The following is a 13,141-nucleotide window of genomic DNA, read 5'->3' on the forward strand; positions in this document are numbered from 1 at the left end:
CTAACAGACTGTTTCTATGTAATAACAGACTGCTTCTATGTAATAACAGTAACAGACTGTTTCTATGTAATAACACTAACAGACTGTTTCTATGTAATAACACTAACAGACTGTTTCTATGTAATAACAGACTGTTTCTATGTAATAACACTAACAGACTGTTTCTATGTAATAACAATGTTTCTATGTAGTAACACTAACAGACTGTTTCTATGTAATAACAGACTATTTCTATGTAATAACACTAACAGACTGTTTCTATGTAATAACACTAACAGACTGTTTCTATGTAATAACAGACTGTTTCTATGTAATAACAGACTGTTTCTATGTAATAACACTAACAGACTGTTTCTATGTAATAACACTAACAGACTGTTTCTATGTAATAACACTAACAGACTGTTTCTATGTAATAACAGACTGTTTCTATGTAATAACAGACTGTTTCTATGTAATAACACTAACAGACTGTTTCTATGTAATAACAGACTGCTTCTATGTAATAACAGTAACAGACTGTTTCTATGTAATAACACTAACAGACTGTTTCTATGTAATAACACTAACAGACTGTTTCTATGTAATAACAGACTGTTTCTATGTAATAACACTAACAGACTGTTTCTATGTAATAACAGACTGTTTCTATGTAATAACAGACTGTTTCTATGTAATAACACTAACAGACTGTTTATATGTAATAACACTAACAGACTGTTTCTATGTAATAACACTAACAGACTGTTTCTATGTAATAACAGACTGTTTCTATGTAATAACAGACTGTTTCTATGTAATAACACTAACAGACTGTTTCTATGTAATAACAGACTGCTTCTATGTAATAACAGTAACAGACTGTTTCTATGTAATAACAGTAACAGACTGTTTCTATGTAATAACACTAACAGACTGTTTCTATGTAATAACACTAACAGACTGTTTCTATGTAATAACACTAACAGACTGTTTCTATGTAATAACAGACTGTTTCTATGTAATAACACTAACAGACTGTTTCTATGTAATAACACTAACAGACTGTTTCTATGTAATAACACTAACAGACTGTTTCTATGTAATAACAGACTGTTTCTATGTAATAACACTAACAGACTGTTTCTATGTAATAACAGTAACAGACTGTTTCTATGTAATAACAGACTGTTTCTATGTAATAACACTAACAGACTGTTTCTATGTAATAACAGACTGTTTCTATGTAATAACAGTAACAGACTGTTTCTATGTAATAACAGTAACAGACTGTTTCTATGTAATAACACTAACAGACTGTTTCTATGTAATAACACTAACAGACTGTTTCTATGTAATAACACTAACAGACTGTTTCTATGTAATAACACTAACAGACTGTTTCTATGTAATAACAGACTGTTTCTATGTAATAACAGTAACAGACTGTTTCTATGTAGTAACAGTAACAGACTGTTTCTATGTAATAACAGACTGTTTCTATGTAATAACAAACTGTTTCTATGTAATAACAGACTGTTTCTATGTAATAACACTAACAGACTGTTTCTATTTAATAACAGACTGTTTCTATGTAATAACACTAACAGACTGTTTCTATGTAGTAACAGTAACAGACTGTTTCTATGTAATAACAGACTGTTTCTATGTAATAACAGTAACAGACTGTTTCTATGTAATAACACTAACAGACTGTTTCTATGTAATAACAGACTGCTTCTATGTAATAACAGTAACAGACTGTTTCTATGTAATAACACTAACAGACTGTTTCTATGTAATAACACTAACAGACTGTTTCTATGTAATAACAGACTGTTTCTATGTAATAACACTAACAGACTGTTTCTATGTAATAACAATGTTTCTATGTAGTAACACTAACAGACTGTTTCTATGTAATAACAGACTATTTCTATGTAATAACACTAACAGACTGTTTCTATGTAATAACACTAACAGACTGTTTCTATGTAATAACAGACTGTTTCTATGTAATAACAGACTGTTTCTATGTAATAACACTAACAGACTGTTTCTATGTAATAACACTAACAGACTGTTTCTATGTAATAACACTAACAGACTGTTTCTATGTAATAACAGACTGTTTCTATGTAATAACAGACTGTTTCTATGTAATAACACTAACAGACTGTTTCTATGTAATAACAGACTGCTTCTATGTAATAACAGTAACAGACTGTTTCTATGTAATAACAGTAACAGACTGTTTCTATGTAATAACACTAACAGACTGTTTCTATGTAATAACAGACTGTTTCTATGTAATAACACTAACAGACTGTTTCTATGTAATAACAGACTGTTTCTATGTAATAACACTAACAGACTGTTTCTATGTAATAACAATGTTTCTATGTAGTAACACTAACAGACTGTTTCTATGTAATAACAGACTATTTCTATGTAATAACACTAACAGACTGTTTCTATGTAATAACACTAACAGACTGTTTCTATGTAATAACAGACTGTTTCTATGTAATAACAGACTGTTTCTATGTAATAACAGTAACAGACTGTTTCTATGTAATAACAGTAACAGACTGTTTCTATGTAATAACACTAACAGACTGTTTCTATGTAATAACACTAACAGACTGTTTCTATGTAATAACACTAACAGACTGTTTCTATGTAATAACACTAACAGACTGTTTCTATGTAATAACAGACTGTTTCTATGTAATAACAGTAACAGACTGTTTCTATGTAGTAACACTAACAGACTGTTTCTATGTAATAACAGACTGTTTCTATGTAATAACAGACTGTTTCTATGTAATAACAGTAACAGACTGTTTCTATGTAATAACAGTAACAGACTGTTTCTATGTAATAACAGACTGTTTCTATGTAATAACAGACTGTTTCTATGTAATAACAGTAACAGACTGTTTCTATGTAATAACAGTAACAGACTGTTTCTATGTAATAACACTAACAGACTGTTTCTATGTAATAACACTAACAGACTGTTTCTATGTAATAACACTAACAGACTGTTTCTATGTAATAACACTAACAGACTGTTTCTATGTAATAACAGACTGTTTCTATGTAGTAACAGTAACAGACTGTTTCTATGTAATAACAGACTGTTTCTATGTAATAACAGACTGTTTCTATGTAATAACAGACTGTTTCTATGTAATAACAGTAACAGACTGTTTCTATGTAATAACACTAACAGACTGTTTCTATGTAATAACACTAACAGACTGTTTCTATGTAATAACACTAACCGACTGTTTCTATGTAATAACACTAACAGACTGTTTCTATGTAATAACACTAACAGACTGTTTCTATGTAATAACACTAACAGACTGTTTCTATGTAATAACAGACTGTTTCTATGTAATAACAGACTGTTTCTATGTAATAACAGTAACAGACTGTTTCTATGTAATAACAGACTGTTTCTATGTAATAACAGACTGTTTCTATGTAATAACACTAACAGACTGTTTCTATGTAATAACAGTAACAGACTGTTTCTATGTAGTAACACTAACAGACTGTTTCTATGTAATAACAGTAACAGACTGTTTCTATGTAATAACAGACTGTTTCTATGTAATAACAGACTGTTTCTATGTAATAACAGACTGTTTCTATGTAATAACAGTAACAGACTGTTTCTATGTAATAACAGTAACAGACTGTTTCTATGTAATAACACTAACAGACTGTTTCTATGTAATAACACTAACAGACTGTTTCTATGTAATAACACTAACAGACTGTTTCTATGTAATAACAGTAACAGACTGTTTCTATGTAATAACAGACTGTTTCTATGTAATAACAGACTGTTTCTATGTAATAACAGACTGTTTCTATGTAATAACACTAACAGACTGTTTCTATGTAATAACAGACTGTTTCTATGTAATAACAGACTGTTTCTATGTAATAACAGACTGTTTCTATGTAGTAACAGTAACAGACTGTTTCTATGTAATAACAGACTGTTTCTATGTAATAACAGTAACAGACTGTTTCTATGTAATAACAGACTGTTTCTATGTAGTAACAGTAACAGACTGTTTCTATGTAATAACAGACTGTTTCTATGTAATAACAGTAACAGACTGTTTCTATGTAATAACAGACTGTTTCTATGTAATAACAGTAACAGACTGTTTCTATGTAGTAACACTAACAGACTGTTTCTATGTAATAACACTAACAGACTGTTTCTATGTAATAACACTAACAGACTGTTTCTATGTAATAACACTAACCGACTGTTTCTATGTAATGACAGACTGTTTCTATGTAATAACAGACTGTTTCTATGTAATAACACTAACAGACTGTTTCTATGTAATAACAGACTGTTAAGTCACTGTGCATCAGAATAAGTCATCACAAAGTATTTGTATCCTCCATACAGTAAATGCGGGTACTAGGCAGTCTTGCATCTCAGCAAGTTAACAATAAATCTCCTTGGTCTCTTTCTTTTAACGTGTGTTTCTCCTGCCAGCCCAGCCCCTCTCATCCTCTCTCCCTTAACGTGACTATAGCGTATGGTTTCTGGAATCAGAGCATCAGGCCGGGAGCTCTGAATGACCGGCCAGAACAAAAACCAAGGCTTGTGAGTTAGACGGGGGTGGGGGGGGGGGGGGTATCCCCCCTCCGCAATGGTTGTCCCAAATGACACCCTAGATAGGGCACTACAAAGATGTTGGCATTGTTGTCTGTGATGTTTGATAGAAGTGCTAAAAAAAAAGAACCAGAGATTTGCTCCATGAATGTGGATACTGTATATGACCTCATTATCATGTCATATTCACTTATTTCTGTTGCCTCTTTTTCTCTCCTGCTGCTGTCGACATTTAAGAATAGAGGTGTGAGATGCTATGAATATCTCTTTTAAATACCCTGCTTTGCTGTAAAGAGAGAGAGAAAAGAGAGAGGGGAGGAAGAAAGAGAGAGAGCGAGAGAGTGGAGAGAGGGAGAGAGTGGAGAGAGTGGAGAGAGGAGGAAGAGATGGAGTGGAGAGAGAGAGAGAGAGGTAGAGAGAGAGGGAAAGAGACAGAGTGGAGAGAGAGAAGAGGGAGAGAGAGAAGAGGGAGAGCGAGAAGAGAGAGAGAGAGCGAGAGAGAGAGAGAGAGAGAAGAGGGAGAGGGAAAGGGAGAGAAGAGAGAAGAGGGAGAGAGAGAAGAGGGAGAGAGAGAGAGAGAGAGAACACCCCATAAAGGCCTGATGAGAAAAGCTAGTTTTTTTACAGAAGCTCTACGTTGTCCTGTTTATTGTGCTTCCATGTCAGCAGCTATTCTGAGCATCTCATTCAGACCGGGTCTTGTGTTGGGGCCACAGATAATTAGATCAGTACTATCACTTTCACTGTCCCCTTTTTTTTCCGTCCACACGAATTTACATGAGAATAACAGTTTCTCGATGGACCCTTCTTCTTTCAAAGAGCTCAGAACCTCTCTCTCCCTCCTCTCCGTCTCCCAGCTCTAAATGATTCACTGCCTTAAAATGCACTTTCAAGAAAAGGGAAAAAAGAAAGAATCCATTCTTGGGAATTCTGTTGCAAGGACCAAAAACAGCTATACTAACTGAGCCTCAGACCAGGCTGAGAGGAGAGAGCTGAGAGGAGAGAGCTGAGAGGAGAGAGCTGAGAGGAGAGAGCTGAGAGGAGAGAGCTGAGAGGAGAGAGCTGAGAGGAGAGAGCTGAGAGGAGAGAGGAGAGAGCTGAGAGGAGAGAGCTGAGAGGAGAGAGCTGAGAGGAGAGAGCTGAGAGGAGAGAGGAGAGAGAGTGTAGGCTGTAAAATGCAATAACATAAGCCAGATTTCCAACATTATTTCATAAAAGCCCAAATGATTTAAAGGGGCAGTGCAGTTAAAAAATAAAATGTTATAATTATATTTCCACACTATGAGGTGAAATAAGACACTGAAATTGTAAAAGTGATGATAGTGCCCTTTTTGTTTTAAGTGCTGTTTTAAAAAATATGCCTGGAATTTCAGCCTGTTCAAGTGGGATGGAAGGTTTGGCCCACATCATGACGTCTCTATGTGATCTGTTTGTAATAGACCAATGACTGTTCTTCTGGGTAAGTGGGTGGGTTCTAGACCATCCTATCAGCCAATCAAGGCAGTGTATGGAAATATCTTCAAATTAGTTTCTATTTTCATTCATCACACACACACACACACACAGTGATGTATTAGACTTACATTCATGATTTAAATATACAATTACAAAGACTGCACGGGAGCTTTAATATAAATGAGTGTATCGTTAATAGAAAATGATTGATTTCTAAACATGCTCGTTAAAAGAAAATAGCTTGTAGGCTTGTTAATGATGTGAGACACATTTGTATTTTTACTTCAAATAGGTCCATCTCTTTTTCTTTTTTGTTTACTGTGGAACTATCTATCCTCCATCCGACCCTTTTGTAATTATTCCGTCCCTAACAAGCCCTGATACTATTTCCTCCTTTCAGCGTTTTCACTTAAATCAGGATCAAGCTTTGGCACAGTGAAACTCCCAGGCAGACCTAGAACCCATACGGCACCTTTCAGTGTGTTCTGGATATTCACTATTCACCGTTAGCCAAGAGACTTCCTGTAAACCTATTATTGTTTACAGCGGTAAGCAGAAGCCGTAAGCAGGAAGCAGGAACAGCAAGCAGTTTCATACCAGGGGCTGTATTTCTTAAGGTCAACATTTCTTCTGGCACACTGAGCTTAAACCACCACTTTATTTCCCCTTTAATTTAACAGCTCCGCCAGCTTTTCCAGTTAAATCGACTGTTCATTATTGAGGGGGGCTATTTTACTGTGGGGCTGTGAGGTGCACTTTAATGAATCCCTGGCACAAAGCTCCCTTTCAGAGGCTGGGGGAGAATAGAGGCTCTTTAGACCCTGTAGGGCTGTATGTCAAAGACCAGCTATAATAGTTGTCAGGACCGAGCAAAAAATTCCCACTGCTCTGGGAATTCACCGACATGACCACGCACCAACAAGAAATCAACTTCCAACTTTAGTTCCATGAGCAGATTAAGACACGGAAACAAACTGGAAGATAATCTTAAATAGTAGAGTTATATTTGGGAATTGATCCCAGATACTATAAAGATACATGTTTGGGCACCAGGATCAGTTATAATTGATCCCAGATACTATAAAGATACATGTTTTGGCACCAGGATTAGTTACAATTGATCCCAGATACTATAGAGATACAATTGATTCCAGATACTATAAAGATACATGTTTTGGCACCAGGATTAGTTACAATTGATCCCAGATACTATAGAGATACATGTTTTGGCACCAGGATTAGTTATAATTGATCCCAGATACTATAGAGATATCTGATTTGGCACCAGGATTAGTTATAATTGATCCCAGATACTATAAAGATACATGTTTGGACACCAGGATTAGTTATAATTGATCCCAGATACTATAGAGATACATGTTTTGGCACCAGGATTAGTTTGGTGTTGATGACATAGTTTGGTGTGTTCTCGGTGTGTGATGACATAGTTTGGTGTGTTCTCGGTGTGTTGATGACATAGTTTGGTGTGTTCTCGGTGTGTTGATGACATAGTTTGGTGTGTTCTCGGTGTATGATGACATAGTTTGGTGTGTTCTCGGTGTTGATGACATAGTTTGGTGTGTGATGACATAGTTTGGTGTGTTCTCGGTGTATGATGACATAGTTTGGTGTGTTCTCGGTGTGTTGATGACATAGTTTGGTGTGTTCTCGGTGTGTTGATGACATAGTTTGGTGTGTTCTCGGTGTGTTGATGACATAGTTTGGTGTGTTCTCGGTGTATGATGACATAGTTTGGTGTGTTCTCGGTGTTGATGACATAGTTTGGTGTGTGATGACATAGTTTGGTGTGTTCTCGGTGTATGATGACATAGTTTGGTGTGTTCTCGGTGTGTTGATGACATAGTTTGGTGTGTTCTCGGTGTTGATGACATAGTTTGGTGTGTTCTCGGTGTTGATGACATAGTTTGGTGTGTTCTCGGTGTTGATGACATAGTTTGGTGTGTTCTCGGTGTGTTGATTACATAGTTTGGTGTGTTCTCGGTGTTGATGACATAGTTTGGTGTGTTCTCGGTGTGTTGATGACATAGTTTGGTGTGTTCTCGGTGTTGATGACATAGTTTGGTGTGTTCTCGGTGTGTTGATGACATAGTTTGGTGTGTTCTCGGTGTGTTGATGACATAGTTTGGTGTGTTCTCGGTGTGTGATGACATAGTTTGGTGTGTTCTCGGTGTGTTGATGACATAGTTTGGTGTTCTCGGTGTGTTGATGACATAGTTTGGTGTGTGCTCGGTGTTGAGGACATCGTTTGGTGTGTTCTCGGTGTGTTGATGACATAGTTTGGTGTGTTCTTGGTGTTGATGACATAGTTTGGTGTGTTCTCGGTGTTGATGACATAGTTTGGTGTGTTCTCGGTGTGTTGATGACATAGTTTGGTGTGTTCTCGGTGTTGATGACATAGTTTGGTGTGTTCTCGGTGTGTTGATGACATAGTTTGGTGTGTTCTCGGTGTGTTGATGACATAGTTTGGTGTGTTCTCGGTGTGTGATGACATAGTTTGGTGTTGATGACATAGTTTGGTGTGTGATGACATAGTTTGGTGTGTTCTTGGTGTTGATGACATAGTTTGGTGTGTTCTCGGTGTGTGATGAGATGGTAAAAATAGCAAGTCTTGCCTGTAAACCCAACAATCAAGCTGGTATGAATGAAGACATGTACATAATGCTAATATATATATATTTTTAAGAGCACAAGATAAATAATGTCTACATAGCACTGGGACAATGGTTTTAGAAATAAAATATTATAAATGTAACTAACTATTATAAAACAACATAAAACCCAATTTCCAAAAGAATTACATTGCTCTAAAGTGATATTCTAGTTTCACCTCCATAGTAGCCTAACATATTCAAGTTTCATAAGACCGGTTTGGGTTCACAGCACACATAAACAGTGAAAGGAGGAGGAAGAGGGATCCAACCAACCCTACCACTGGCTATTGTCTTGAGACACAGCGGGGAAGCTCAGACAAATCTCTCTTAGTTGCAGGTGGTCAGGCGTAAGCAAAGAGTTAAGTCCCGGGGTCCCTCTGCCCCTCCCCTTTGATGTTCTGACATCATCTAGCCCCGCCCCCTGAAAGATCACTCTCTCTCTCTCCGTCAGATTTGCTTTCCACAAACAACAAGTGTCTGTTCCCTCAGTTCAGTCTCTGTTCTGCTGTGGAGTGGAAAAGTGGAGAGGAAAGGAGTGGAATGCACAGGAGCTGCATGTCCAAGCCTCACAATTAGGTTTGGACCAACCCTATGAGCAAAAAGACGCTAAAAAGACGCTGAAAATACCTATTTTTGGTTGAAAAGACGTTGAGAATACATATTCTCAACCACTTTTGCACACTGGGAAGCTACCCTGGGACTAGTGTCTTGTGACAGTCTGATATCGAATATCTGATTTTGCTTCTTGTAGGTGCCAACATTACCCAGACACAGGACAAGAAGACGTGCTGTGACGAGGAAGAGGCTCTTTATATTTTGGACTGGCAACAGTAGCCTGGAGCGGCAGCAGCGAAAGCTGAGGGCGAGGCCATCGAGGCCGCAGTGTTTAGAAACAGAATAGTAATGGCTGTTCAAACTGCAATCATGAACTCTCCGTTCATCAACTTCTGTTTCCCTGGGTCGGTCATGATGGAGTACGACATGGATCAGAGCCTGGACGGGAGTCTGCTGGAGGAGAGTGAGGAGAGAGGAGAATACAAAGAAACCACCAGGAATCTGCTCAGCTTCATAGACTCAGCCTCCAGCAACATTAAACTGGCTCTGGATAAGCCAGTGAAGTCTAAAAGGAAAGTCAACCACCGCAAGTACCTGCAGAAGCAGATCAAGAGATGTACAGGTTTCATCAGTCCAACAGGGAACCCAGCAGCAGCTCCAGGGGCAGGGGCCAACAAGAGAAAAGGCTCTGGCTTTCCCACCCAGACCCAGCCTCAGACCCAGCCTCAGACCCAGCCCAGCCCATTCCAGCAAGGCAAACCCGTCCACAAGCGCGACGGACTACAGGCCAACCTCCAGACCAAGAGTCTGGCTGCCCTCTTTAACTCGGTCAAGGAGCCTGTCAGGGGGGAGAGAGCCAAGAAGCCTCCCCTGAGGCACCGTAACCTTCCCCCATCCTTTTTCACTGAGCCGGCCATCACCACCACCACCTCCCGAGTCACGTCCACCTCGGGCACGTTCCTGGGTGATCTGGAACGGGGAGGGGGGAACCCGGACTTCTTTGACCTGCTGGGGCCGGACTACAGTAACATGCTCAGTGACCAGGACGTGTTTCAGACTCGCGGCCTGCCCAGTAGGATCATCGACCAGGACTTGTTTCAGACTCGGGGCCTGCCCAGTAGGATCCTCCAGCACCAGCAGACTCAGGACATAACAGACCAGGTCTCGCCCTACGACCCTCACCATCTAGTGGGAGGATTCTTGTATACAGAGCCTTGGAGTACCTCTTCTCCTTCTAAGAAGGCAGGGGAGGGCGTACGGACGGGCCCAGGACCACAGACACCCCTGTACTGCCAGGCAGGGGAGGGCGTACGGACGGGCCCGGGAACACAGACACCCCTGTACTGCCAAGCAGGAGAGGGCGTACGGGCGGGCCCAGGAACACAGACACCCCTGTACTGCCAAGCAGGAGAGGGCGTACGGGCGGGCCCAGGAACACAGACACCCCTGTACTGCCAAGCAGGAGAGGGCGTACGGACGGGACCAGGAACACAGACACCCCTGTACTGCCAGGCAGGAGAGGGCGTACGGGCGGGACCAGGAACACAGACACCCCTGTACTGCCAGGCAGGAGAGGGCGTACGGACGGGCCCAGGAACACAGACACCCCTGTACTGCCAAGCAGGAGAGGGCGTACGGACGGGACCAGGAACACAGACACCCCTGTACTGTCACTCTGTGTCTGATTCCTCTGTGACTACAGAGGAAAATAACTCACTGTGTACTCTGGCCTTCCCCAACTTCTTCCCAGAATGCTCTGTGTCTCAGGTCTCATATGGTCTGAGTAGTGGTAGTTACAACACAAGGGACTTCTCTTCTCTCTGATAAGACATCAGTACTGTTTTTGGGACTACAAGTTGAGTAGTTCTGATCTAAAATGTTAGTGTGGCTTGCTATTGACCAGAGCTACAGATTGAGATACGGTCTAATCTAATTTGTATTTGTCACGGACACATTTTCCAGCAGGTATAAAAGGTGCAGTGTTAGAGCTCCCTCGAAAACGCAGAACATTTAATCAATAATCAGTAATAACAAGTAGTAGTAGTAGTAATATATGAAGTAGTATGCATATTGATAATGTAGGTATTTACAAATATAAAGTGGGTAGTGGAATTAATAGTATATAATTAAACAGTAACATTGACTGTGTGTGTGTGTGTGTGTGTGTGTGTGTGTGGGTCTCTCTCTCTCTCTCTCTGTGTGTGTGTGCGTGTGTGTGTGTGTGTGTGTGTGTGTGTGTGTGTGTGTGTGTGTGTGTGTGTGTGTGTGTGTGTGTGTGTATGTATATATATATATATATATATATATATATATATATATATATATATATATATACATATATACTGACATATATATATATATATATATATATATATATATATATATATATATATATATATATATATAGAGAGAGAGAGAGAGTTCCGAGTGTGTGATTGTGGACATGGAGCCACAAGAATAGTAAACAAACAAAAAGTTGACCAGCTGGGGACATTTTGCCGGTCCCCCACAAGGGAAAAGGATATTTCTAGAGATAGAGTTGAGGTTAGGGTTAGGGAAAATATGATTTTGAATGGGAATCAATTGTGTCTCCACAAGGTTAGTAAAACAAGACTGTGTGCTTGTGTGTAAGGGTTGAATGTGCTGGTAGTCTGTGCAAATAATATCTATGGTGCATATAGTCTCTAAGGTGCAGATCTGTGCAGGGAGACGGCTTGGTTTCACTTTTCAGCAGTCTGATGGCCTGGTGGTAGAAGCTGTCTCTGAGCCTGTTGGTCCGAGACATGATACTCCGATACCGTTTGCCAAATGGTAACAGAGTAAACAGTCCTTGGCGATCTTTCCTTGGCGATCTTTGAATAAGAATAATGTTCAGATTTGGTTTTCTCATGTACTCTAATGCTCGTAAAACTGAAAGTTAATTCACCCCTAATGAAAAAACGTTGTATTACCCATGCCAGTCAATTTCAATATGTATTTTGATGTGAATTAATTCATGCTCACAGTGGACAAGAAGGCGGAGTGACATCAAGACGATACTTTAAAAACACCAGATATTACGTTCAATTATAAGAATCCAGTTTTTAAAGTCACATCTGATTATTAAACAGTGCAACAAGCCCTTGAAAATGGTTTACATTTTGTAATTATTACAGTCTCATGGATCTGAACTTGAATCAGTCTAAAGGTGGTTGAGAAGTGTTCTGACATTTTGTTCAAAGCCGATTTATTTCCTTTTGAGGTTCAAGATGACCATCACCAGGTAGTCTACCGTATTCAAACCTCCGGTTGATGACCATCACCAGGTAGTCTACCGTATTCAAACCTCCGGTTGATGACCATCACCAGGTAGTCTACCGTATTCAAACCTCCGGTTGATGACCATCACCAGGTAGTCTACCGTATTCAAACCTCCGGTTAATGACCATGACCAGGTAGTCTACCGTATTCAAACCTCCGGTTGATGACCATCACCAGGTAGTCTACCGTATTCAAACCTCCGGTTGATGACCATCACCAGGTAGTCTACCGTATTCAAACCTCCGGTTGATGACCATCACCAGGTAGTCTACCGTATTCAAACCTCCGGTTGATTTACTATCACCAGGTAGTCTACCGTATTCAAACCTCCGGTTGATGACCATCACCAGGTAGTCTACCGTATTCAAACCTCCGGTTGATGACCATCACCAGGTAGTCTACCGTATTCAAACCTCCGGTTGATGACCATCACCAGGTAGTCTACCGTATTCAAACCTCCGGTTGATGACCATCACCAGGTAGTCTACCGTATTCAAACCTCCGGTTGATGACCATCACCAGG

At 39.5% G+C, this 13,141-nt stretch overlaps 1 protein-coding gene across 1 annotated transcript; it reads left to right on the plus strand.

The window, feature by feature from the left end:
* The first annotated feature begins 9,199 nt into the window (after nt 1-9,199).
* Nucleotides 9,200-12,450, plus strand: LOC139548450 (protein FAM181B). The gene has a single exon (XM_071358159.1). It carries the CDS (start codon nt 9,667-9,669, stop codon nt 11,140-11,142), a length of 1,476 nt encoding a protein of 491 aa, XP_071214260.1. The 5' UTR covers nt 9,200-9,666; the 3' UTR covers nt 11,143-12,450.
* Nucleotides 12,451-13,141: the final 691 nt, after the last annotated feature.

Source organism: Salvelinus alpinus, chromosome 21 (genome assembly GCF_045679555.1).
Source record: "Salvelinus alpinus chromosome 21, SLU_Salpinus.1, whole genome shotgun sequence".
In the NCBI taxonomy this organism is placed as follows: domain Eukaryota; kingdom Metazoa; phylum Chordata; class Actinopteri; order Salmoniformes; family Salmonidae; genus Salvelinus; species Salvelinus alpinus.